The 27,941-nt window shown below is 49.1% G+C and overlaps 1 protein-coding gene across 2 annotated transcripts in view; it reads left to right on the plus strand.

Moving 5' to 3' along the window:
- PIP4K2B (phosphatidylinositol-5-phosphate 4-kinase type 2 beta) overlaps positions 1–27,841 on the plus strand; it is a 32,292-nt gene extending 4,451 nt beyond the window's left edge. For both annotated transcript variants that reach the window (XM_066364346.1, XM_066364347.1), the window contains exons 2-10: positions 7,736–7,833; positions 11,765–11,861; positions 14,199–14,351; positions 15,168–15,314; positions 16,725–16,763; positions 17,288–17,401; positions 22,410–22,668; positions 23,157–23,260; positions 23,882–27,841. In XM_066364346.1, the coding sequence (XP_066220443.1) occupies positions 7,736–7,833; positions 11,765–11,861; positions 14,199–14,351; positions 15,168–15,314; positions 16,725–16,763; positions 17,288–17,401; positions 22,410–22,668; positions 23,157–23,260; positions 23,882–23,962 (1,092 nt within the window). In that variant the 3' untranslated portion in view covers positions 23,963–27,841. The remainder of the gene's footprint in view (positions 1–7,735; positions 7,834–11,764; positions 11,862–14,198; positions 14,352–15,167; positions 15,315–16,724; positions 16,764–17,287; positions 17,402–22,409; positions 22,669–23,156; positions 23,261–23,881) is intronic.
- The last annotated feature ends 100 nt before the right edge of the window (positions 27,842–27,941 follow it).

Here is a 27,941-nt window from a genome sequence, read left to right on the forward strand (position 1 = left end):
AAAAGGGGAAGGGGGGAGACATGGAGAGTGCTTCTGTGTGCCCTGACTGAGGAATCGAACTCAGGACATCCACATGCCAGGCGACGCTCTACCATTGAGCCATCTGGCCAGGGCCTCATTGTGATTTCATTTTGTGTTTTCTTGGTATAGTGAAGTTGAGCATCTTTTCATGTGCCTATTGGCCATTTGTATATTTTCATTGGAGAAATATCTATTAAGAGCCTTTAAAAAAGAAATAAGAATCTTTTGGCCATTTTTTCTTCTTTTCTTTTTTTCGTTTCCTGAAGCTGGAAACAGGGAGGCAGTCAGACTCCCACATGCACCCGACCGGGATCCACCCGGCACGCCCACCAGGGGGCGATGCTCTGCCCATTCGCTCTGTTGCGACCAGAGCCATTCTAACGCCTGAGGCGGAGGCCTTGGAGCCATCCCCAGTGCTCAGGCTATCCTTGCTCCAGTGGAGCCTTGGCTGCGGGAGGGGAAGAGAGAGACAGAGAGGAAGGAGAGGGGGAGGGGTGGAGAAGCAGATGGGCGCTTCTCCTGTGTGCCCTGGCCAGGAATCGAACCTGGGACTTCCGCACGCCAGGCCAACGCTCTACCACTGAGCCAACCGGCCAGGGCCCCTTTGGGCATTTAAAAAAAACTTTTTGTATTTTTTAATTGGGTTATTTATCTTTTTATTATTGAGTTATAAGAGTACTTTATATATTCTGGATGCAAGCTCCTTATCAGATACATGAGTTGCAAATATTTTATCCCATTCTTTGAGTTATCTTTTTCACTTTCTTAATGTTTTCTTTTGAAGCTCAAATTTTAAATTTTGTTAAAGTCTAACTTATGTATTTTCTTTGCTTGTTTGTGCTTTTGGTGTCATATTTAAGAAAGCTTTGCCTGACCCAAGGTGACGAAGGTTTTTTCGTACATTTTCTTCTAAGGAAAACTCTTACAGTTTTAGCTCTTACATTTAGGTTTGTAAGCCATTTTGCATTAATGTCTGTGTACGGTGTGAGGAACAGATTCATTCTTAAGTCTGCTTATTTCTCTCCCACATTTCACCCCCATCCTGTCCATGCGTTTTCTTTGCTTAATGCTGACCCAGAACCCCCTTTACCCGCTTTTTTTCTCTTGCCCTGTGTCTTTAAAAATCTTTAGTAAGGATTTCTGCTCTAGTGAGGCCTTTGGATGAATCTGTCCTTTAGCAGGCCTTCCCACTTCATAGAGAGCAGGGGGACTCAACAGGAGGAGAAGGAAAACCAAGGTGTAGAAAGGAGGCCTAAACTCAGGAACGAATTTGTTGGCACCTGTGGCTCTCTGTTCTTGCCTTTTCCTCTCTGGAGTTTCAGGTCTTTCTGGGGCTCCTTGGTCTTGAGAGTATGGTTCCCAATGCATTATGTTTTCTGATGGTGGCAGGTAACAGATGATTTTAGTGGTGGCCAGCCCATTGCTGAGTCACCCATGGAATCCTGAGACATGTCAGGAAGCCTGTATGCCCAGCCCATGCCTCCTGGGTAACAGTTCCAGTGAAGGTCACACAGGGAAGTGGAAGCTGCTGGAATCAGAAAGCCACCAGTCTAGAACTGGTGACTGAATTTTCATCTCCAGTAGGATCAGCATAGAACTCTCTGCTTTTAACTTGTTCCTCATTCAGCTTGGCTGACCTCCTCATTGTTTATGCTAATGACTCATGGAGTTAATCGTGTGGATAATCCCGAAACCACTTCTATGATGTGAGATACAGCAAACTTAGCATTCTAATATGTTGTATTTGGTGTGACATTTGAATGAGTTTGCATTCCACAAGTGCACTTCTGCTGAAAGTGAAGGAGGTTAGCTCAGAAATATGATAGATAGTAAAGGAAAGGCACATCTTCCTGAAACCATTCATGCTTCAAAACTTTTAATCACTCCCCTTTGTCCACCAAATAAAGTTTATTCTCTCCCTGACATTTAAAATTCTTTACAGTCTGGTCATAGTGTGAATAGCTAACGTTAGTCTTCTTTCTCATCCTCCAGATCGTGACCCTTCGGCATGGTCACACCAGCTTTGCTGTATCTTTTTGTTTTTATCCTAATGTTAGCCATCCTTCAGTCTCTTTTTTCTAGCCGTTCATCCCTCCACCCATCATCACTGAGCAACTGCTGTGTGTCAGTCATGCCAGGAACAAAATAATGGGTGCGATAGTCTTCCTTTGTAGGGGCTCACAGCCTAGTGGAGAAATTAAACATGTCATATATAGAATAGAAAGCTACCCAGAGGAATGAATCATGAAATCAACCCCGGGAAGACAAGGAGGCTCTGGCAGAGGAAGTGTCATTTCGCCAGATCTTGAATGGTTCTCTTAGCTTTATTCTTTCTTCTGTTCTTGCTGCCACAGTGTATCACCTGAGCTATTGTACTGTCCCCACAAATGGTCCTGATGCTTATTATCTTTACCCTTTTCAATCCTTATTTGATTTTTATTCCAGAATTACTTTTCTGTATCACCCATCTGATCGTATGAATTCCCAGATTTGAACCTGGGAGGACTTCCCATTGCCTGCCTCGTCGAGTCCAAATTTATCATATGGTGGACAAACCTAAGTTCAAATCCATGCTCTGCCCCGTATTATGAGTATAGCTTTTGAGTAGTGATTTTCCTCTCTGAGCTTTATTTTCCTTTTTTATACAGTAAGCACAACACTTTCCCTGAAGGTTATTAGGGCTGAGGCCAGGAAAGGGAAACACTGCCTTAGTCAAGGTGGCTGTCCATAGAAGGGTTGATAACACCATATAAGAGCCCAGGTTTTGGCACCAGACAGACCTGGGAGCAAATCCTCACTCTGCACATATTATCTGTGTGACCTTGAACAAGGTACCTGACCCTCTTCTGCAAAATCAAATTAATACTACCTTATGTGACTATTTAAAGTGTAGAAATAATAGCAGAGAACAGAATATATGTGACATATAATTCATAATAATATAAAGCACCAGACACAATAAATAAAGCAGCTGTTATTTATTCACTGAGAATATGCTAGAGCATTCATCTGTTTCTCCTGTATTATCTCTCTCCACTTTATTTTAAATTTTTATATAATTACAGTTTACATTCAGTATTTTATATTAGTTTCAGGCATACAGCATAGTGGTTAGACAATCACATACTTTACAAAGCGGTCCCCTGATATTTCTGGCACCTAGCTGGCACCATACATAGTTATTACATTGTTACTGACTATATCCCCTGTGCTGTACTGTACTTTACATCCCGTGGCTGTTTTGTGACTACCAACAGCCCCTCCACTTCTTAGTACCTCTGTCCTACCCTGCCACCTATGGATTCCCCTCCCCCAGTGCCTAAAATGGGCAATATACTTTCACAACTTTGAGCCTTAGTTCGGATGTTCTCACAATCGAGGAGATTCCCTTCCTCTCATTTTTTTTAGAACTGCCATCCTAAGCCTTTCTCACATTTATTTCTCTGGGACTTCCTCTAGCAACCAACTCTCTCACTCCTACTCATAGTCATTTCTTTTTTTTTTTCTTTCTTTCTTTTTTTTTTAGTGAGAGGCGAGGGAGAGGGGGAGACAGAAACAAGAAAAGGAGAGAGATGAGAAGCATCAGTTCTTCATTGCGGCATTTAGTTGTTCATTGATTGCTTTCTCATATGTGCTTGACCTGAGGGCTCCAGCTGAGCCAGTGACCCCTTGTTCAAGCTAGCAACGTTGGGCTCAAGCTAGCAATCTTTGGACTCAAGCCAGTGATTATGAGGTCATGTCCATGATCCCGCACTCAAGCCATTGACCCTGTGCTCAAGACAGCAACCTTGCACTCAAGACAGTGAGCCGTGCTCAAGCTGATGAGTCTGTGCTCAAGCCAGCGACCTCAGGGTTTCAAACCTGGGTCCTCAGCGTTCCAGGTCGATGCTCCATCCACTGCACCACCACCTGGTCAGGCTCACAGTCATTTCTCTCTCTCTCTTTTTTTTTTTTTTTTACAGAGGCAGAGAGAGTCAGAGAGAGGGATAGATAGGGACAGACAGACAGGAACGGAGAAAGAAACATCAATCATCAGTTTTTCGTTGCAACACCTTAGTTGTTCATTGATTGCTTTCTCATATGTGCCTTGACTGCGGGCCTTCAGCAGACTGAATAACCCCTTGCTTGAGCCAGCGACCTTGGGTCCAAGCTGGTGAGCTTTGCTCAAACCAAATGAGCCCATGCTCAAGCTGGTGACCTTGGGGTCTCGAACCTGGGTCCTCTGCATCCAAGTCCAATGCTTTATCCACTGCACCACCACCTGGTCAGGCTCACAGTCATTTCTTAATCTATTTTTTCATCTCCCTTTATTCACGACTACAGCAGTCATCACATTGTATTCGTTACTTGTTGTCTGTCTTCTCAGTTAAACAGACAGGGTCTTTTCATTTTTTGTATCCCCAGCTTTGACACGGTGCTGGCAGATAGTAAGGTCCTCAATACATTGAGTAGAAGTGAACTAAATAGAAGTTTGGCAGAGTCTGAGCCAAATCAGGAAAGACCTTAAAAGCGAGGGTAAGGAGTAAGACTTGACTCTGAGGTTCATGAGGAGCCCTGGAAGATTTTTAGGCAGGGGTGTAACAAGATCTGATAGATTCTTCCAGTGTCAAGTGTTCTTGGCAATAGCAGGAGGGGCACTAGGTGCCCTGTGTCTAGCCTGTTGCGTAAGGCTGATAGGCTGACTCTCTGAGCATACTAACCTACACTCTGAATATCAGCTGTCCTTGGTGTCTGTCCCTTTGTTCTCACTAACTTGTATACTACTTGACTTCCAGTTCCACTGTCCCGTGGGTATGTCTCATCTCCCTGACGAGAGGATATGCCTCCTACTCTTGTGTGCACAGTGCGCCACGTTTCCCCACTGCCCCCTCCTCCCTACACAAAAGCATGCAGTAGGTATTTCAGTAAGTGCATGTTCAATTGAAATTGAATAGGACTCTTGAAGGGTATAAAATTTAGCACAACTAAAAAAAAAATGTACAGCTAATCCCTTGAGTGAATCATCTACATGTGGTCATGTGGAAACGAGGGGTGAGTCTACATAGTTCAGCTGTATGGATTGTTCACTGTACATTAGCTCGTTAGAAATTTCCTGTTATTAGGTTATATAGTCAAGAATAGAGATGATGCGAGAGCTTCATCTGATCAACTTAACAACCATTCAAACTACGCTGCACTAAGAGTTGCACAGAGGATTGATGAATACAATTCCTGAATAGCTCCTGTTAGACTATTTCATCCTGGCTAAGGGGCAGTTGACCCCTCTCAAGCAAATGTTCTAGTCTTTTCTAGTTATGCAGTATCAAGTCCTGGCCTTGGTTCTGAGCTTGGATATTAGACTACCCAGAATCAATTAGTAGCACATACTAGAACGGTTTGATAGAAAACCATACTCTTTGAGCCAGGGGTGCGTTCTTCCTAGCATGATGATAAGAGCTAGAAAAGGCAGAATTGTATAAGAATCATGAACTACTTCTTTAACTCTCAGAGCCAAGCTTAATATGCCAGGAAAAAGGAAATGGGACAGCTACCATGAATTGTTTCTGTTGGCAGAAAAACAAGGAAGTGGAATGGTTTCCTCCATAGGCACACACTTCACGATCAGGTTCCATGTGGGCAGCCCTTGGAATGGGAACTGACATGGCTGTGTCTGTGTGTGTGGCCTTTAGCCGGTGGCAGGCATGACAGACCTAGATGCTAGAAATGTTATGTATACAGTTTGATGAATTTCCACAAATATAATATATCTACTATTTAATCATCACTCCAGACAATATATAGAACATTCTATCACCCTAGAGTCACACCTCTCAGGTTCCTTTACAGTTAGCTTCCCCCCAACCCAGGCAACCTTTTACTGCATTTCTCTCACTGTAGAGTCCTGTTCTAGAATATCATATAAATGGACTCATACCTGTTTGTGTGTCTGTGCTAGTCAGTTTATCCCAGCAGGTCTCTGCCCCACCGCCAACTTACAGTACTACTCTACTGTCCCTCTCTGCCTACGCTCCTGTGCTTTCCTTAACTTCTCCATGTGTCACATGGGCTTTTCACCATCTCCAGGAAGGTATCACTCAGCCCAGTTACTGCATTAACTTGAACTTCCTTTATCTTCTAATACTTCTTTTTGTTTTGTTTTATTTTGTTTTTTGTATTTTTTGATATTTTTTCTGAAGTGAGAAGCAGACAGACAGACTCCTGCATGTGCCTGACCGAATCCACCCGGCATGCCCACCAGGGGGCGATGCTCGGCCTCTCTGGGGCGTTGCTCCGCTGCAGCCGGAGCCATTCTAGCACCTGAGGCAGAGGCCATGGAGCGGTCCTCAGTTCCTGGGCCAGCTTTGCTCCCATGGAGCCTCGGCTGCGGGAGGGGAATATAGAGATAGAGAGAAAGGAAAGGGGGAAGGTTGGAGAAGCAGATGAGCGCTTCTCCTGTGTGCCCTGGCCGGGAATTGAACCCAGAACTTCCACACGCCCGGCCGACGCTCTACCACTGAGCCAATCGGCCAGGGCTATCTTCTGATACTTCTAAGTAAAAAAGGTTTGGAACATAAAAGGGACGGCAAATTAAACGCCATTTCCCCCCATTTATGCTTCTGGAGTAGTCCTAACGGCCAGGTCATTCCCTCACTGCCACATGGGGCTCGCTGAGATGATAGGATTCGCGGGGAAAGCATCTGGGAGACCCACGGCTGTGCTTTCCCACCCCCTGTCCATTAAGTCAGGACTAAGGTTTCCTCTGAAAATCCTGAATGCATTAGTGGCAGCAGGGTTGAGAGTCAAATGTCAGATTCTCTACTGTGATGGGAGAGGACATCTGTGGCTAATTAGCCCACTAATTGGCAAGCTGGGAATGGAAAAGGGCAGGATTTGCCCTCTCCGTTCTGCGCCAATGGGAAGCCAGCTCCCTGTCCAGGCTCCAGCTCCTTGAAGAGGGATGAAAGACGCTGAGATTTGTTTGCCATTGGAGCAAAGCACCCTACTGCTTCTCCCCAGGTCAGCATGAGGCCAGGCACAGCTTCAGAACTGGCCCTGCTTTAATCAGGAGAGTAAGAGTTAGCCAGTGGTCAGATGTCCACCTCTTCTCACTTTAATCCTTTACTTTGGAGATAAAGAGTTCTACACCCAGCTCTTTTTGTGCCCAAAGCTGAATTCTTGAGTGACCCACAATTTGTATGAAGGTATTCAAAAGCCTCCCTGCTCACGTAGGTTGGCTGACATTCATTGATCCATTTATCATTGCATTTGACAAATAGTTATATAGTACCTGCCATGTGGACATCATGGGGCCAAGTACCCTGGAGCCCCCAAAAATCAGTTAGGTAATCTTTGCTTACAAAGATCAGTAACGTGGCCCTGCCTGGGCTATAGTCTAGCGGCTTATGAGGTTTATAAACTTTAACTACAATGAGGGGACTGTGAGATGGCCAAAGATGGACACACCAGGACTTCTAAGATGGGAAGGGACATTTGTGGTCTAGAGCCATGGAAAGCTTCATGGAGGAGGTGCCTTTTGAGCTGGACCACATCAAGTGGGGAGAATTTCAGCAGGTGGAGATGAGGTTGGAAACTTACCTGAAGAGAAGAGCGGTAATAAAGATGAGGGAGCCCATGGACATGTTTTTGGTGAGATGGTGGCATCCACATTGTAGCATATTGTCTCTGAAGCAGGTGGCTTCCTCACTGAGACCCTCACTTTCCCCTTGCTTTACAGATCAATGAGTTGAGCAATGTCCCTGTCCCTGTCATGCTAATGCCAGATGACTTCAAAGCATACAGCAAGATCAAGGTGGATAATCATCTCTTCAATAAGTAAGTGGCCTATGAGTGGGCTCAGGTTTTGTGGGCAATCCTTTCCCTCAAGGCAGAGAGCTTCTGAAACCTTGTGTAAGGTAGGGCCAAGCTAGCACCTGGCGGGGTGTGACAGCGACGCCTGGATCACTGGCTGGAAAAGATGACAACTCGACAACAGCCAGACAGCGAGATTTATTGTGTGCCTCTCTCCCGGTTGTCTTGTCATCTCACTCCTTTATCAGCCTGCCTCCAGTGTCCCCTGGGGCGTGGGGCTCAACCCGGGGTGATTCATCTAGGGCCAGTTTAGGAAGAAGCGAGCTGCTCAGGAGCTGAGGTATCTAGCATGAAGCTGACAGCAGTGGTCCTATCTTGATCTTAGTTTTAGGCAAGGAGCTGCCGGCCGTGATCCTGGCTTGGGGTGCAGCCAAGCTCTTTTCTTCCCAACTGGTGTGTGAACAACAGGCTGAGCCTGGTGTCCGAGGCGCTATCCAAAGTAATTCTTCGCACTTTTGTTCATTGTGGCTTCTTGGATTAACACTGGGGTCTGAAGGTTGTCTGAGGCTTTGTTGAAGCAGCCCCCTCCCCTGGCACTGTTGGGACCTGCTCTGAGCCCTCTGGAGGCCTTGCTTTTCATCCTGCTCTGGGCACCCAGGAACTGTTTGCTGCTTGCACTCCCTTCTTTTCTGCATTTGAATGCTGGTTCTGCGCTCCGCTGTTCCACAGTCCCCACCACCTCCCCAGCCAGGCTTTGCCACCCCGCCTATCTCAGACTGTAAGCTGGGAGAGGCTGTCTTCAAAGCCGCCTGCCGCTCACTGAGTGGCCACCTGTACAGAGGAAAATCTCTCCTGTTTTCTCCTCTGCTCTCACACTACTGCAAGTTTGCATTAGGTCCCACGGATTAGGGCCCTGTCCCGCAAGACTGCCCCCTCCCCACCCCCTTCAGATGACAGTCACAAGTCCAGGTTGTCACCTGTGCTTCTGACCAACCTCTGTAGATTGGAGGTTCCCATGATCTTCTCTCCTGGATCCAATTAGTTTGTTTCAGCAGTTTACTTAGTAGATTACCAGTTTATTATAAAAGATGACAACTCGAGAACAGCCAGACAGCGAGAGGCATGGGGCAGGGTGTGGGGAAGGGGTGCGGAGCTTCCGTGTTCTCCCGTGTGCACCAGCCTGGATGCTCCACAGTGCAGTCTTTTTGGGTCTTTATGGAGGCTTTATTATGAATGCAAGGTTAATTAAATGATTGGCCATTGAATGATTCAACCTCCAGCCCCTTGCCCCTCCCTAAAGGGCAGGGGTATGTGACTGAAAGTTCTAACCCTGTAATCCTGGTTGGTTCCCCTGGCAACCAGCACCCATCCTTAGAGGTTTTTCAAAAGTCATCTCACTGACATAAACTCAGGTGTTGTTGAAAGGGGCTTCCCCTCCCCCTTTTTCTTCTTTTTTCAAGTGAGAGGAGGATGGATAGACAGACTCTTACATGCACCCCTGTCAGGATTCACTCGGCAACCTCTGTCTGAGGCTGATGTTCTGCCCATCTGGGGCCATCCATACTTGCAACCAAGCTATTTTTAGCACCTGAGGAGGAGGCTCCACAGAGCCATCCTCAGCACCCAGAGCTGATGCGCTCGAACCAATAGAGCCATGGCTGCGAGAGAAGAAGAGAGAAAGAGAAAGAGAAGGGGAGGGGAAGGAGTGGAGAAATAGATGGTCACTGCTGCTGTGTGCCCTGACCAGGAATCTAACCCAGGACATCCACACACCAGGCCGACGCTCTATCACTGAGCCAACCGGCCAGGGCCAAAAGGGGCTTGTTATGAATAACAAAAGATACCTTTATTGCTCTTATCACTTAGGAATTTCCAAGGGTTTGAGGAGCTCTGTGCCAAAAACAGGAGCAAAAGCCAAATATATGTTTCTTACTACATCACAGTATCATACCACCTAAGGAAGGTGAGGCAGCCCTCAGCTTGGGGGCAAGAAAGGAGGTTGTTCTGCCCCAGAGGTCAGGCCTCTGGAAGTGGGCATTGTTTCACTGCCCATTTTAGGGTCCAGGACCTCTGGTGAGGTTCCATCACCTTGACATCTTGGCCTAAAGCAGAGCATCCAATCTCTTATTATTATTTTTTTTTATCTTTCCTTATTCCTTTTGTCCTTCCAATGACTGTTATGTTCTAGTTATTAAACTACAGCAGTATTTACTAGAAGACGGGTACAGTGGGGCAGACCAGTCTGCCTTCACAAGAGGGCACTGCTTTTTATTTAACATTTTAAAGTTTGCCAATAAGACTTTATTTACCAAAATGGTAGTTGGCCAGATCTGAGTGTTGGAAGCCACTGCTTTTGATTTTTTTGGACTCTGTCATCCTGGAGGAGTCAGAGGGACATAAATATTTCTGAAAGGGAGTTCCCAAGCAGGGTGACTATTGTCAGTGTGGAAGATTTGGAGGAGGCATCTCTTCAAGGATTCTCTCCCCTCCCGGGAGCCTGTGGATTGACTGAGGCGTGGGAGGATAGAGGCTGGTGCCGGCAGCAGGCTCCCTGAGAAGATTGGATCCCGGTCAACAGACTGAGGATCTCTGTTTTTTTGGGGTTTTTTTTTTGTATTTTTCTGAAGCTGGAAACGGGGAGAGACAGTCAGACAGACTCCGCATGCACCCAACTGGGATCCACCCGGCACGCCCACCAGGGGCGATGCTCTGCCCACCAGGGGGCGATGCTCTGCCCCTTCGGGGCGTCGCTCTGTTGCGACCAGAGCCACTCCAGCGCCTGGGGCAGAGGCCAAGGAGCCATCCCCAGCGCCCGGGCCATCTTTGCTCCAATGGAGCCTCGCTGTGGGAGAGGAAGAGAGAGACAGAGAGGAAGGAGAGGGGGAGGGGTAGAGAAGCAGATGGGCGCTTCGCCTGTGTGCCCTGGCCGGGAATCGAACCCGGGACCTCTGCACGCCAGGCCGACGCTCTACCACTGAGCCAACCGGCCAGGGCAGGATTTCTGTTTTTGAGTACCCTCCTTCTCCATTCCAGGGGAAGCCAAGGGCAGGGCTCCCTGGATGTAGCCAGGATGTTCTGATAGGAACGTCCCCAGCAGGAAGGCCCCCTTGTAAAAGGCCCTCCCCTTTAGCCATCAGACTGACATTGACTTTACAACAGCTGAACTCGCTGTGTTGTGTACTGCGTTGTGGAGCGGGGCCCACACTCAGTCTCACTTCCTGGAAGGTAAGGCTTTTTATCTTTAATGTCAATTTTGAAAAGATACCATACACTTAGAAAAAATACACAAGTCAAAAGTATACAGCTATATTAATTTTTTGAAGTGTGAACACAAGGGATGTAAAGTTGTTGTTTTTCTTTTATTTTGTATTTTTCCAAAGTTAGAAGCAGGGGAGAGGCAGATAGACAGACTCCCACATGCACCTGACTGGGATCCACCCAGCATGCCCACCAGGGGGCGATGCTCGGCCCATCTGGGGAGCTGCTCCGCTGCAGTCGGAGCCATTCTGGTGCCTGAGGCAGAGGCCATGGAGTCATCCTCAGCGCCCGGGCCAACTTTGCTCCAATGGAGCCTTGGCTGTGGAAGGGGAAGAGAGAGACAGAGAGGAAGGAGAGGGGGAGGGGTGGAGAAGCAGATGGGCACTTCTCCTGTGTGCCCTGGCCGGGAATCAAACCTGGGACTTCCACATACCGGGCCGACGCTCTACCGCTGAGCCAACCGGCCAGGGCAGGGATGTAAAGTTTTTAAACTTCTATGTGCTCAGAATCACGGAGTGTTTGTTAGACATGAAGCTTTCTGGACTCACCTCCAGAGTTCTGGAGCCTCGAAACCTGCATTTCAAGCACTGCAGATTGTAGACCCCAGAGCTCTGTGGCCTGCACTTTGAGAGCTCTGATGTGAGAATTGTGATGAGCAAGAAGACGTTCACAAAGACGTTTCTCTGCTTTTCCCTAGGGAGAACCTCCCCAGCCGCTTTAAGTTTAAGGAGTACTGCCCCATGGTGTTTCGAAATCTTCGGGAAAGGTTTGGGATTGACGATCAGGATTACCAGGTACGGGTGTCTTTGCAAAATTGGAGGGATTAGCAAGTGGAGGGGGTCAGGAAGTCACAGGTCAAGTAGAGGAAAAGGTGTCTGCTGTTCTTGCGCTGTGTCTTCCTGTTGTGTCTCCAGCCCAGGCAGCCTTCTCCTCTGTGCTGGTGGGTTCAGGGAGGGTGGGGCTTGGATGTGCTTCTTAGGGTGCCTTACGGGCTCAGGCTGCTCTCCTGGGGGCGGGGTAGCCACGTGGGGGGAGCTGCTTCCTCTTGGTCTGACATTCTTAGTCTAGGCTGAAGAACTCTTCTCCTTAGTAGTTGGACTTAAAAGAGAGCAAATTGTTGCCAGCAGGAGATAAGGCCTTTCAAAGCAGATAAGACATTAGACAAGGAAGGCTTCAAGGGTAGTGGAACTTCTTGCCAGGTACGAATACCACCTCCTAAACTTGTCCCCTGTCCTGATGTTGGGAGGAGGCTAATCATGGCAGGGAAACTGCCCTCTTTGGGGGTGATAATGCCACAGAGGACTCTGTACTGTTGGGAGGAATCGGTCGCAATATCAGGACATTATAGTCTGACTTATAGCTATGGTTTCTGTTATTTCTCCATCTAGCACCTTCCCAGGACCCTCTTCCCTTGGGACAGCCTGGTGGTGAAGGTGGGAGAAACTCCCACTCATTTAGTAAGAAATATAGCTGACTTTCAATTGTCTTGTGGTGAGAAAAGGAGTGTAGAGCCTAGTGAAATCTAAACTGGATGCCCCAGTCCTTTAAAACACAGTAATCCCTCCACCCTGCTCCCAGTGAGCCTCTCCCAGAGAAGTTTATGACAAGCCGGTGGGCGAGTCTCCCTCCCCTTCCACTGTGGAAGGCCTCTCGGAGATGGTGTCCTGGAGAGGGGGGTGGGAGGTGTGAGTGTAGGCACTCGGATGACCGGGAATGTCTAAGAGGGACTGGGGGGTCTCCCACCCCTCTGATAGGACCAGATCCTAAATGAAATCATGACCCGATTGGAGCCCGAGACTTTCTGAAAACTTCTTAATTTAGAGAATCAGAAAATGCTGCCTGAAAATGAGGGAGGGATAAAACTAGACCTCCCACTGGCCTTGAGGCCCCTAAAGCATCCTGGTAGAAGGAACAGCCGAGGAAAGTGAGGCCCTCAGTCATGTAGCCTGCTCAGCCTTGTGGGATCCCCTGTTTTGGGGTCGCTCCTTTAGTTTAGATAGCCTCTCACTACTTCAGACTTCAGGTCCCCCGTGGAGGTGGTACTCCCTTTTTCTGAGGAGGCATTAGGTGAAGGTAAAGAGTCAGGTGCTAGGTAAGAGATGAGGAAAGAGCTTAGAGAGGAGACATTTCTGTGAGCAGGTAACCACGTGTTTTCGTGGGAGCAGGGACCCTCCCTGCCTTGCCTGCCAAAGGCCTTCTCCCGGAGTCTGCTGGTGTACACATCCCTTTGGCTGAGTCAGACCTTCCCTACTGCTCCTCTTGCGGAGGAGCTCTCTGATCCTAATGGCAGTGGGGCCTCATGAGGCGCAGGGACAGAGCCAGGAAAGCTCCCCAGAACTGTCTCATAACCCTGCACAGAAAAGCAGGAGTTGGGGGTCAAGGGAGGGGTGCTGGGCAGAGAAGTGAGGACCAACTTCCTGCTTTGCGAGGGTTTCTAGCATCAGGGGGTGCGTACAAGGGTTTATGACTATGTTTATTGTTTCTTCTTTTAAAGAATATTTTATTTATTGATTTGAGAGAGAGAGGGAGCGAGATCATAGTTGCTTCACTTTAGTTGTTCATGGAGTATTTCACATATGTGCCTTGACCCCAGGCAAGCCCAGGGTTTTCAGCTGGCAACCTCAGCACTCCAGGTTGATGCTTTATCCACTGCACCACTGCAGGTCAGGCCCATCATCTTTATGCTAGACTTCTTGAATTCTCTCCAAAGCTTTGTTTTGTCGCCTCAAAAGGCTGGGAAAATCATCTCGGTCTCTTTGTGATCCAGGTGAGGAAACTCAGTAGTAGAGAAGTTAAATGTCTCACCAGGGGTCAAAGCGCATGTGAGTGGCAGAATTAGAACCCAGTTCCCTAACATCTGAGGTAGCTAGCTGTCTGGGCTCAGAATGAAAGGAAAATTCCATAGCAAATCCTCTTCCATCCCAGGCAAGGATTAGGAACAACGCTTGTCTCTCTTTAAGGAAGACTTTTGGGAGAGATACGAACTTCCCATGAGAAAAGGGCTGGGGCAGGTCCCATCTTCTCAGTGTCATCGGCTGTAGAGCAATCTGGCTCATGAAAGAAGACTCAGAATAAAAGTCAAGAGGCCTGTTCCCTCCCAAGATCAGCCTGCTTTTGTCTTGGTCCATCAGAATTCAGTGACGCGCAGCGCTCCTATCAACAGTGACAGCCAGGGCCGATGTGGCACTCGTTTCCTCACCACCTATGACCGGCGCTTTGTCATCAAGACTGTGTCCAGTGAGGATGTGGCCGAGATGCACAACATCTTAAAGAAGTACCACCAGGTATGGTGAGTCCCGAGCCTGGGCGGCAGGGGGCAGGTGGGAAGGGGAGAAGCGAGCCCCAGGGAAGCCTCTTGGAGTGAGCTTGCCCCCGGTAATGGCAGGTGCCTGTGTGTAAGCAAGCTCTTGGCCCTCCCCAGTACCACGTTTCTGCGAGGAAAAGTGCCTATTTGAGAACATTTTATAGGAAAAACGAAGGCATGTTACTGACTCAGCCCCAGTTGAGCAGCTGTTTCTTGCCAGCGCTGGGAAGTTTTCACACTCTGGCACCTGCCTTGTGTCTTCTAAAAGCGGCCTATTGGCTCGCAGGGTTGCTTTCCTTCCCATTGCTCTGCCCCACTTGTCTGGAACCTGTCCAGAAGAAGAGCGGGGAGCTCGGTGGCATTGTCTGAGTGCTGCCGGCTTTGCCTGGGGACCTGAGAAGTGGTGAAAGGCACTCTGCTCTTTGGGGAATTACAACAGAGGACCCTGGGGCACGTGGGGAGGAGCTTTAGGTAGGAGCCACTATTTTCCCACCAGATCATAGGCCTGCCCCTGCAGCCGCTCCTGCCCTGTGGCTGTCTCACTCAGGCCACAAGGAGATGCAAGGTCTATATAAATTAGTGCCTGTCCTGTGGTGGGACCCCAGTCACGTGAAGCCAGCCTCTTATCCTGCGATGCTAGTTGGGGGCAGTGGCTGTTGCCTGCTGCAAGTCTGAGGAACCCCTGACTTCACATAACCTTATTTAGGTCCCCTGGCAGGGAGCGTTTTAGCCTGAGGAGAGCCCCCTCCGTCTGGCACCTTCACGTGTTCCTTAGCCTTTCTCCCTTCCTTCCTAGTTCATAGTGGAGTGTCATGGCAACACCCTTTTGCCACAGTTCCTGGGCATGTACCGCCTGACCGTGGACGGTGTGGAGACCTACATGGTGGTCACCAGGAACGTGTTCAGCCATCGGCTCACTGTACACCGCAAGTATGACCTCAAGGTAAAGGGCTGTGTGTCTCCCAGCTCTGGCTGCTCTCTCCCCGAGACGTGCAAGGGCCACGGCTCCAGCGGTCACGTAGTGGGAAAGCCAGACATGTGTTTGGCGCAGACAGGTGACTCTGGAGTTGATAGACCTAATTCTTATGGGCCAAAGGCTGTTTGAAGTCCAGGTGACAGTGACGGTAGGTTATTTAAGCCCCCATTTATGTAACAATTGATGTTCTTTCACTTCTGTCAGCAGGATGTACTTAGTGAGGGCAGCAGTATGGGACAGGCTGTCCTGAGGCATGCACGCTGGCACCTGTCCAGGCCCCATGGACTGACAGACAGCACAAGTGCATTTCTAGACACTGAAAGAAAACACTTGTGCCTGTGGCCCACAGTGCTCTGTTGTTCACGTCCTGCCTTCATTCACCTCACACTCCCTGTCCTTCTCTGCTGTAGCTGCACTGGGTTCCTGTCCACTCCCGTGGTGTTTGTGGTCTCTTCCTCCCTGACATGTCACATTGGCTGCCTGGAATACTCCTGCCCTTTTCTTGACCTCCACCTTCCTCCACCTATTACTTCTTGCTTGCCCCCCTCCTTTTTTTGTATTTTTCTGAAGTGAGAAGCAGGGAGGCAGAGAAACAGACTCTCGCATGCGCCTGAACAGCATCCACCCGGCATGCTCACTAGGGGGCAATACTCTGCCCATCTGGGACGTTGCTCCGTTGCGGCCGGAGCCATTCTAGTGCCTGAGGCAGAGGCCATGGAGCCGTCCTCAGTGTCTGGGCCAACTTTGCTCCAATGGAGCCTTGGCTGTGGGAGAGGAAGAGAGAGATAGAGATAAAGGAGAGGGGGAAGGGTGGAGAAGCAGATGGGCGTCTCTGCTGTGTGCCCTGGCCAGGAATCGAACCCAGGACTTTCACACGCTGGGCCGACGCTCTACTGCTGAGCCAACCAGCCAGGGCCCTGCTTACCCTTCTGAGCTCAGCTCAAATTTCACCTGTTCCTGGAAGCAGGCCTTGACTACTGCCTGTCTCCAATCCAGGCCTCTTCCCCTGTGCATGGTGCTCGCAAAGTGTCCTGTCTCCTCTCCTGCCGCTTAGCACCATTGTGATTAATGAATTATTTAATAGTGTCACTACTGCTTCATGCCTGTATCCTCTGTCAGAAGGAAGGTTCCCTAAGGGCAGGCACTGAGTTTCATGGTACAGCCCTGTTTCCTGAGCATGTGTCTTGTACGTAGTCAGAGCTCTGTAAACGGTCTGTCACAGAGGAAGTGAACAAGTTGCTGCCTCCTGGCCCCTCTAGGATTCTAACCAGCCTACTCCACTGCACTTGCTGCCTGTCCCCAAAGACTGGTGCATGTTTTCTTTCTCGGCGGAATTTGCCTCAGCTGGACTTCTCCTGATGGCTCTTATCCTTTCAGGGTTCTACTGTCGCCAGAGAAGCGAGTGACAAGGAGAAGGTATGCTGGGACCAGTGCTCATCAAGTGTAGAGTGGGTTGCTTGGAAGGCTGAACACCTACCTGTCTGCCATCCTGTCCCTTCCTTTATCACAGCCCTTAGTCCACTGCCCAGACGTACAGTCTGTCAGTACTCTCTGTCACTAAGCACCTACCTACCTAGCCTCGGCCTCAGCCTTGGCCCCCAGACTTTTGCCTCTGCCCTTGTTCGGTCCTTCAGAGTCCTGGAGGACTGGCAGTGTCCATGGTGTAGTCCCGGTGGAGTCAGCGAGGGGCTGCCTGAGCCCTGAGCTAGTCTGGGCTGAGCAGGAAGGCAGGCTTTGGTCAATCCTCATTGTCCAGCATATGCCACGTTCGCCATCGCTGCCTGCCCGAAGCCTGGGACAGCCTCCTGTGCGGAGCTGTTGCTTTGGCAGGTGGACCGTCTGCTCTACAGACCCTTCCCCTTTCTGTGCCACTGCCCCAGCAGGGATCCTTGGGGTGAATGAACCCGGCTGCCCCGCTAACACTGCTGTTGATCTCCCAGGCCAAGGACCTGCCAACATTCAAAGACAATGACTTCCTCAACGAAGGGCAGAAGCTGCACGTGGGAGAGGAGAGTAAAAAGAACTTCCTGGAGAAACTGAAACGGGACGTGGAGGTACTTATTAACCTCGTTTCCACCTTGGTTGAGCAGGCCCTCTCTTGTCCCCAGGGCAGAAGCCTCTAAAAAAAAAAATTGAGGCCCTGCCTGGTTGGGTCAGTAGAGAGTGTTGGTCTGGTGTGCAGAAGTCCCAGGTTTGAGCCTTGGTCAGGGCACACATGAAAAGCAACCATCTGCTTCTCTTCCCTTTCTCTTTCTGTCTTCCTTTCCTGCAGTCAGTTGCTCAGTTGGTCTGGGCGTTGGTCCTGGGTGCTGAGGATAACTCAGCTGTTCCAAGCATTGGCCCCAGGCGCTGTGGATAGCTTGATTAATTTGAGCATCAGCCCCAGATGTGGCTCACCAGGTGGATACCAGTCATGGCACATGAGGGAGTCTTTCTATCTCTCCTCTCACTTAAAAGAAAGAAAATTTGAATTCACTGCTTTCCAAGAGTGTAGACAAAAGGAAGGGCGGTGATGATTTGTGCAGTGTTGGTAGTTGTTTGCACCTAAAGCTAGTATAAATGAACATTCCATTTGGGGGGCAGAATTCGTGCCAGTTGAACCTTCCTTAGTTCGGAATGCTTTCCTTTGTCTATTTCAACATGTTTTTTACTCCCCTTCAAACTTCTTTTCTTTTCTTTTCTTTTCTTTTATTTTATTTATTCATTTTTAGAGAGGAAAGAGAGAGAGAGACAGAGAGGGAGAGAGAGGAGAGAGAGAGACAGAGAGAGAGAAGGGGGGAGGAGCTGGAAGCATCAACTCCCATATGTGCCCTGACCAGGCAAGACCAGGATTTCGAACCGGCGACCTCAGCATCTCCAGGTCGATGCTCCATCCACTGCGCCACCACAGGTCAGGCTCAAACTTCTTTTCTGACGGTTCCCAAGTGGAGGGGGCATCGGCCATTAGAGCGACAGGAAACCAGCCAGTAAGATCCACCAACCTTGCCTTTTACTGGCTCTGATTTTCTACTTACCTGGTAACGTTCCGAATGGAGTGGGACTTTCTGTGCAGAAGCTGTGAGGAGGACAGGTGTTAAATAGTGAATGTGGCATCCGGACCACCACTGTCTCCTTCTGTTTAAATAAATTAGGGAGCCTGCTCATTAAAACTAAACCTTATAAATTAAAATTTTTTAATTTATTCTTTTATTATGGTAAAATATGTATAACAAAATTTACCATTTTAACCATTTTTTTGAACTTTTTTTTTTTTCAGTGAGAGAGAGAAGCAGACAGGAAGGGAGAGAGATGAGAAGCATCAGCTTGTAGTTATGTCACTTTAGTTTTCATTGATTGCTTCTCATATATGCCTTGATGGGTGTCTCCAGTTGAGCCAGTGACCCCTACCTCAAGCCAGAGACCGTTGGCTCAAGCCAGCAACGATAGGATCATATCAATGATTCCATGTTCAAGCTGGTGACCCTGTGCTGAAGCTGGTGAGCTCGTGCTCAAGCCTGTGACCTCAGGGTTTTGAACTTGGGTTCTCAGAATCCCAGGTCAAAGCTCTATCCGCTGCACTACCACCAGTCAAGCTGTTTTAAAACATTTTAAAAATAATTAAAAATAATTTTTTTATTATTTATTAATTATAGAGAGGAAGGGTGAGAGGGAGCGAGAAAGAGAAACATTGATTTGTTGTTCCATCCATTAATGCACCCACTGGTTGATTCCTGTATGTGTCCCAAGTGGGGATTGAACCTACAACCTTGTTGCATTGGGACGACCCTCCAACCAACTGAGCCACCGGGCAGGGCTCATCTTATCCCTTTTTTTTTTTTTTTTTTTTTTTTTTTACAGGGACAGAGAGAGTCAAGAGAGGGATAGATAGGGACAGACAGAAACGGAGAGAGATGAGAAGCATCAATCATCAGTTTTTCATTGTGACACCTTAGTTGTTCATTGATTGCTTTCTCGTATGTGCCTTGACCCGGGGCTACAGCAGACCGAGTAACCCCTTGCTCGAGCCAGTGACCTTGGGTCCAAGCTGGTGAGCTTTGCTCAAACCAGATGAGCCTGCACTCAAGCTGGCGACCTTGGGGTCTCGAACCTGGGTCCTCGGCATCCCAGTCCAATGCTCTATCCACTGCGCCGCCGCCTGGTCAGGCTCATCTTATCTTTTTCAAGTGTACGTTTCAGTGCCATTAAGTACATTCACATCGTCCAACCATCACTACCATCTACCTCCAGAACTTTTTCTTCTTCCCAAACTAAAAGTCTATACCCATTAAGCATTAATTCCCCCTTTCCCCTCCTCCCTAGGCCCTGGCATTTACCTTTTTTTTTGTCTTTCTGAAATTGACTGCCCTAGGGACCTCATATGAGTGGAATCATATAGTATTTGTTCTTTATGTGTGGTTTATTTCACTTACTGTAATGTCTTGAGGGCTCATCCATCTGGTAGCATGTGTCCGAATGGCCTTCCTTTTTAAGGCTGACACTCCCTGTGTGTGTTGGCAGCACAGTGTGTTCTGTTTACCTGTGCGTCCACCAATGGGCGTTTGGTGTATTAGGTAAGGTTCTCCAGAGAAACAGAATCAATACGGTACAGGTAGGTGGAGAGATAAATTGATTGATAGATGGATAGGTATTTATTATAAGGAATTGGCCCACATGATTTTGGCGGCTGACAAGTCTCAACATCTACAGCTGGCAGGCCAGAGACCCGGGAGAGCTGATAGTGTTAGTCTGGAGGCCAGCAGCTCGACCCAGGAAGAGTGGCTATTTCAGCCTGCCTCTGAAGAGAGGAAGAAATTGATGTTCAGGCTCAGAGGAAGTTCCCTTTTACTCTCGCGGGAAAGTCAGGCTCTTTATTCTGTTCAGGCCTTCAATTGATTAGATACTCCCCCCCCCCACATTAGGGAGGACAGTCTGCTTTACTCACTGTACCGATTCAAATGTTAATTAATCCATAAGCACCATCACACACTCAGAATAATATTTGATCAAATGTCTGGACACCTCTGGCCCAGTCAGGTTGACACGTGGTATTAACCATCACACTTGAGTTGCTTCATTGTGAATAATGCTGCTGTGACCATGGATTTTACAAACTTCTTTTTTTCTGGGAAGCTTTTCCTTAAGCATTCCCTACCATGTTTGTGCCTTTATTCTGATGTTCAGTGAGTCTTTCTCCTCCCTTACCGCTTTCTCCCTACTCTGCTTCTAAGAAGAACTTAAGGCAGTTTACACAGTTCATTTATTTTTGCTTGCATGTTGCTTTATAAATGTCCTCAGGTGGGTAGGAGGAGATGTGGTTCATGGACGCTCCATTTTCTGAGATCCTGGCCCTTCTCCCTGGGCCTTGAAAATGCTTTGTCCAGTGGTGCTTGGAATGTGCCCTGTGCCCCCTGCCCCCCACCTTTCTCTGCCAAGGAGATTCTCTGATCTGTCATCAGGGCTTCCTGTGCTTTTTGTTGATTTCTGGGCCTGGGTAGAGCCCCTCTGGTCTCTTCCAGTTCTCCTCCTCGTTCCTTAGTCACAGTGGTCGGTTGGACAATTTCATAGTGCTGCAGGCTCAGTTTGTGACCATGGCAGAATGCCTGGCATGCGGCTGCTGGTGGCTGCTTGGCTGGTCCACAGAGGATTTGGACCAGTGACTGTGGCCTCACTATTAGCCAGACCAGAATGCTGGCTGGCCATTTTCACCCTGTTTCATTTCCATACTCTGTTCTTCTCCAAGTCATGGAGTCCTAGGTCAGGAGAGCTGGGGCACCATTCTGCTCCCAACACTCATATACAGATGAGAAGAGGAGGCTCTGCGAGGGGAAGCCACAGTGCGAGGGGGGGCACCAGCATTCCCCCGGCACCACGCAGCCTCTCAACTTTGAGGGGAGGGGTGAGATGTTGGTTGGCTCTGTCGTTCTTGTATAGTATTTCCTTTTCTTTTTCTCCCTATTTTTACCCTAATTGGTAAAGGAGGTAAATTGCATAGTTTTCCAAACTGCCTTTTATCCCCAGTTAAGAGTGCATTTTCCCTTACAACCCAAAACACACACACACACTGAAATACTATCGACCTTTACTTTGTGTCATGTACATATTTTTAAGTTCTATTATAGCAGGGGTCCCCAAACTACAGCCCGTGGCCGCCTGCGACCCACTGAGGCCATTTATCTGACCCCCGCCGCACTTCTGGAAGAGGCACCTCTTTCATTGGTGGTCAGTGCTCCTGGAGTACTGTATATGGCAGTCCTGCAAAGCGTGGCGTCGCTCACGTACAGTACTACTTCCGGTGACGCGGGATGTACACGTCACAGCTTCGGAAGCATGTCATATCATTTGTTCCGGCTAGCAGTGACAAATATGGAACCGGACATTTGCCATCTCATTAGCCAAAAGCAGGCCCATAGTTCCCATTGAAATACTGGTCAGTTTGTTGATTTAAATTTACTTGTTCTTTATTTTAAATATTGTATTTGTTCCCGTTTTGTTTTTTTACTTTAAAATAAGATATGTGCAGTGTGCATAGGGATTTGTTCATAGTTTTTTTTATAGTCCAGCCCTCCAACGGTCTGAGGGACAGTGAACTGGTCCCCTGTGTAAAAAGTTTGGGGACCCCTGTGTTATAGTATTTAATAATAATTTAGAAAATCCTAGTCCCAGCCCACTAAATTGGATTGAGGACTCAACGGATGGAGGCCCAAGATTTGGGACGCTGCTGTGCTGGATCCAGCTTCGCAGCGTCTCGCGGAGCGTGGCATTCCGTTGTCTGGCTGCACACTTGCTGTGGCCTCTCGGTCCCGGACCACATGGCTGTTCCCGCTCCTGCAGTGCTTATTCTACCTTTCCTCCCGCAGCCTCTTCCTGCCTGCCTCCCTCCCTTCCCTGCATTCCTCCGCTCAGTCCTAATGCCTCACTGAGGGCTGGCTCATCGAGGGCTCATGAGACTCTGACGTCTTATTCTCTGTGTGTTTCAGAATTGGAGAATTGAGTTGAAAGGATGGCCTTTCCTCCCCTCTCTGGATGCACTGAGATGTCCTGTATGACCTCTTCCTTACATCTCTTCTCCCGTACCTCCTCCAGTTTCTGGCTCAGCTGAAGATCATGGACTACAGTCTGCTGGTGGGCATCCACGACGTGGACCGGGCTGAGCAGGAGGAGATGGAGGTGGAGGAGCGGGCGGAGGACGAGGAGTATGAGAACGACGGAGTGGGCAGCAGCCTGCTCTGCTCCTACGGCACCCCCCCGGACAGCCCCGGCAACCTGCTCAGCTTTCCTCGGTTCTTCGGTCCCGGGGAGTTCGATCCCTCTGTTGATGTTTATGCCATGAAAAGCCATGAAAGTAAGTAGGAGCCTGTGCCTGCCCTGCCCATCTGTGGCCCCGCCCTCCCCGCCCCAGGCCCATTGTTTGCACGTCCCTGTGGGTATCTGGGCCTCCCCTTTATTCATTGCTGCCTTTGGTTTCTTTCTACCTCCAGGCTCCCTCCCAAACCGAGTTATCACCAGTAACTGTCTGGGCCCTGGCCCTGGGGTCCTTTTTGTTAGGCCTTTCTCCCCCTTTCTGCTTGTCCTGGATGTCAGAGTCCTGATTCTCTGGTTTATGGATGGAAAACCTTGATTCCCTCATACCCACCTCACAGGGAGCTGGCAGGACCAAGTAAGAGAAGAGCTGTGACAGCTTCTGTGAAGGACTCCATTAGTCATTTTCTTCCCTCAGATCCAAAATGATAGGGCTCAATCTGGATCTCCTATCTGAAAGGTTGTGGACCCAGCTACTTTCTGCTCCTGTCCCTGCCACCTCCCCCTCCCCACTGCCTGCTTCCCCTCCAGGTGCCCCCAAGAAGGAGGTCTACTTCATGGCCATCATTGATATCCTCACACCGTATGACACTAAGAAGAAGGCTGCACATGCTGCCAAGACAGTGAAACACGGGGTGAGTTCTCCCCGTCTCCCGCTGGGCCGAGCGGGCGAGCCCTCAGACTCGGGCCTCTTGCTGTAGGGGACATGCTCCTTCCCACTCTCCCCGGGCAGGAAGCAGGAAGAGCAGCCTGCCTGCTGCCTGGTGTTTTCTCTCTGCCATCTATATTCCACCCCGGGTAATATGCCCAACTTGCTTTTCCCTTGTTCCCTAGCCCTCAAGACTCCCAAGCCCTCTGGCGCCTTTCCCTGGGGCTGCTAGGCCTGCGTACATCTTGCTGACCGCCAGTAATAGCTTTGTTTACGTGCCCACACCACTCCCCCGAGGCCCATTTCCCTGTGGACTTCAAGTTCAGTCGCTCCAAAAGACAGCTCCCACAGAGATCCAGAGTCTCTCTACTACTTCCCCACCACTTGTCTCTATTTTAGCGGGTGCAGCCCTGGTTATGAATCAGAGGAGGGGGCCAGGAAATCTCGAGACATAGCCACCACTTCTCAAGGTGGCCTGCCTGGTCTGAGGGGTCGTTTTCAGCTCTGGTGCTGATCCAGAGGCTCCTGAAGGCCCAGGCCCCTCCCAGGTGCAGCCTGCTGGTGGGGGCCGAGGAGCGAGACCTGACTTGGCTTCTGTATATTACAGGCGGGGGCTGAGATCTCGACTGTGAACCCTGAGCAGTACTCCAAACGCTTCAACGAGTTCATGTCCAACATCCTGACGTAGTGACCTTCTGCCTTCAGCCAGAGCCAGAGAAGGAGATATGGGGTTGGGATTGGAAGGGGTAGAGGGTGTATTGGAGCTAGATGGGAAGGGTGGGAGCAGAGTAGGGGGCCGGGGAGGGCTTTAGCAGTGAGATTGCAGCCTGTGACACTGAAAGAGCTTCTAGGGAGGCGGGGATGTGCTGTGTGTGCAGGAGCTCACAGGATGTAGCCTCATCTCCTGCTTACCTTTGTTTTTGTTGTTTTTCCCATTTGACCCAGGTTAAAAAAGGGTTTCCATTTTGTTACCTTGTAGCCTTTTAAAATACCTTGGGGCTAGATGGGACTGGGTTTATTTGGGTTTTTCCGAAATGTTGTTGCTCCAGGTTTGCTCTTTCTAATGATGTATGTCATCACCCTGTCCACTTCCCTATCCCTGCCCTGAGCTCCTTCAATGACAGAGGCGCCCTATAGACCAGCCAAGGGTCCTCTCGGAGCCAAGCGCTCTGATGTCCGAGGAGAGGAGGTCAGACAACTCATCCCTGCTGGGTTAACGTTTTAATTTTATGAAGTATTGTGCACAACTTCTTTTACCTTTCCTCTCTGGCTCCAAGTGATTCCTTCATCTAAATGCTGTCCTGAAGGAACTCTCCAGTTCAACAGCCGTCACCTTGGATCAGAATCAAAGATCTCAGAGGGCAGTGAGTTCATCCTCATGGGATGGTGAGGAGTGGGGGCCGCTGCTGGGCTCTCGGACAGCTGGTTCTCAGAGAACCCCATGATCATCACTCGAGCCCCTGGGCTCTCTTGGCCCCTGGAGTTCAGATGTCTTCTCTAGAAAGCCTGCCTCCCACTTGGTCAAGAGGAACTAGAAAGGACCGTTGTGCTTAAACGGTTATTTCCCGTTGGAGAAATCACAGAAACTGATGAGCATCAAATGAGGGCTAGTGCTCTCTACTTCCTTCCTTCTGATCTTTTCCAAGGCACCCTCACCTGTGGTGAGCTTTTAGCTGGGGCAGATCTCCGGGCTACCATGGTAATGTGACTCCCTGTGCCTGTGGTTTGTCACCCGGACATTATGGCCAGCAGGAAGTGATGCCTCCGGCCTTGGAGTGTGGTGTCCAAGTCTGAGGTTGTTTCTGGATCACTTGAGCATGTGGCCCAGGAAATCCAGTTTGGAGGCTTGAGGTGGGAGTGGACCTGGCCCCAGCCTCAGAGCTGTTTTTCCTTGATGCTCCCTTCTAGACTTTTAGCAGACCTACCACCCATAGGCTTCCTCGGGAGTGGCCCTCTGCAGCTTCCTTCAGAATCGCCTCTCACTTCTGAGCCTTGCCATCCGGGCCTCAGAGTGGAGCTGTGTCACCCTGTGATGACATCAGAGCAGTCTGGTCTGGCTAGGAGAGAAAACAGCCCTGCGTGGGGAAGGTACATTCCTGTATTTTCCCAACCCTCACCAGGAACTGGGGATTTAGGATGAGATATGGTAAAACATGTAGGTAACTGCACAGATGTGAAGAAAGTTTGTGGAAGCATTTTGAATGACTGGATTGGTTTCCTGTGGCTCCCTCCGAACCTGGCTGAGCTCAGCTTCTGGAGTGGGAACCAGCACAGTGTCTGTGCCCTTCTTACAGCATTTAGGTCAGGAAGGAATGAAGACAGCATTCTTGGACTCCTCTGGGGCTGCTGGGACCCTTCTGGAAGAGGCAGATGGGTCAGACTGCCCTGGCCCAGGAAAGGGCCATAGATAGCTCTGAACATCAGCAGTAGGACCATGAGGTGACTTGGAGAAGGACTTGAAACCAAGTGGCTCATGGAGAAAACAAAATTGACTTAGGAAGGGATTATATAGGAATAATGTTTGGACTTGATTTCCCCACCTTCTAATCAAGAATGAAAATTTGGATCTGCTCATAGGCCCAGTATCTCCAAAGGTTGGCAGGCTGTGCTGTGGAGGCTTCCACGGCCTCGGCCTCCCACTGGCTTCCTGCTCTTGGTCTGCTGATCATGTTGCCATATGTGTATGAAATGTGTAACACAACCCTATCAGTTAAAGAGGAGCTACCAGGTATCTAACTTCTTTAACATTGAGTTTTTGTGGTTTTTTGTTTTTTTTTGTATATTGTTTACATTTTGAGAGGTAGCATCCAATTTCAAATGCTCTTTTGTGTTTCTGCCAGTGTTGGTTGGGTCAGAACATTTGAGCTGTGGTTTGGTGAATTTTAGATTTTTTTAAAAAGGTCATTCTCTGTGCTATTTTCAAAACCTTGGGTTTGGTCCTCTACTTCCTTTGGCATTCAGATGTTTAAAAGCTATTTATCCTGGTTTATACAAGTTTTCTTTCTCTTCTTTTTATAATGATGAAGATATATTTGGTTTGCAGTCTGAATGTAGAGAAAGTGAACTGATCTCCAAACTTTTGTCTGCCTGCCCCCACTTGACCCCCAAATCTCACCATTATGTTTCGGAACAGTAGAAGGCATGTGAGGGAAGTAACGACTCTCAACTTCACTCTTTGGAGCCATGGAATCACAACCTTAGGGCATCCTAGAATAATTTTGGGTCTCCCAAGAACAAAGGTGTAAGAATAGGTCATGGCTGACTGGGTGAGGTCTGGAGAGGGAGAGGGGTGGGATTCGTCTCCTCGTCCATCCATCTACCACCTAACCAGTCACAGCTTCTCCCCTCCTGCCCATCTTGAATGTCTACAGCTAAGCACTGGTCTCCCAGGCTTCCCAGCCAAAGCAAGGGGTTATCTGAAAACTGCAGAGACCAGGCCTGTTGCTGTTCCTGAACCACTGAGTCTTACTGTCCCAGTGCAAGCTCCTTCCTGTGCCCCACAGTGGGGGCAGGGGACAGGGGACAGGGCTGGGAAGCCAGCGTTCTGGGAGCACAGACTGAGGCAGTACTCCGTCTCTTTATCTTGCTCAGGGGTTACTGGACCGTGGCAGGTGCCACAAGTCACCCCATAGCTATTCTCAGTGGCACTCCCTAAATTCCCACCAGAGGCAGCTCTTCCTACTCCACTTGTTTCTTGCCTGCGTGTTAGGCCTTACGCAGGTCCCCTGGTAGTACTCAGGGCTTAGGTGACAGCCTCCTGCCCTAGTGACTTTCCCTCTCCAGTCTGCCAGGTCTGCCCTGGGGAGGTGGACCAAAAACCCAGGACTTTTCTCAGTAGCCAGTCCCACCCCCCAGTCGTCTTTTTACCAGTTCAACTTGGGAGAGAAAAAAACGTCAGCACTCCCCAGCGTTTCAGTTACTCAAGTCTGAGGGGCAGGAAGCGTTTAAACCCTTAGCTCTGGCCTTAGACCTGTGGCACCTCCTTCTGGTAGAAGTATGTGGAGGGAGAGTCCACTCTGAGCACAGGAATCAAAGGGAAAACATTCAAATAAATGCCCCCAAACGTACCAGCCACTAGCAGGGGGCAACGACATGGCCCTGGCCTTCCTCTGAGACGTGCCATTATGAAGAGTACCCTCAAAGGGACGAGGAGACACAGCGTTCCTGTGGTTGTGCGGAAGTCCTTGGAGGCTAGAGAGGAACCTTCCAGAGGAGCCCCTTGCCCTTGCGCAGAGCCGTTTTGTGAAGAAGTAGGAACTAATAACATTTGGGGAAGGCCCGGCGCTGCTCAGCACACCCAGGTATCAGGTCAGATCATTGTAATAAAAAAAAATGTGAATTAAGTACAGATTGTTTTGGGGGGAGCAGGATAAACTATCACCCCACCGTATGTGTGTGACTTCTCCATTTCCCACTGCAATTTCCATTTTTTTAAATAGAAATTTTCAGTCCCCTGTGCTTGTCTAATGTCTGCTCGGAACAGTTCGAGACCCTGTTACTGTTTTAAAAATGCATGCGTGTTAAAATCTCCAACCCGAGGAAAATAAAATTCAGAAAGCTTTGTGTACACATCTGTTATGTGTGAGTCCTTTGGAAATTAATGTTTCGTATACTCTTTTCAAAATTAGAAAGTTTTGGTCCCAGTATCCGAAGCTGCCTGAGCTAAA

This window comes from Saccopteryx leptura, chromosome 2, assembly GCF_036850995.1.
Source record: "Saccopteryx leptura isolate mSacLep1 chromosome 2, mSacLep1_pri_phased_curated, whole genome shotgun sequence".
NCBI lineage: Eukaryota > Metazoa > Chordata > Mammalia > Chiroptera > Emballonuridae > Saccopteryx > Saccopteryx leptura.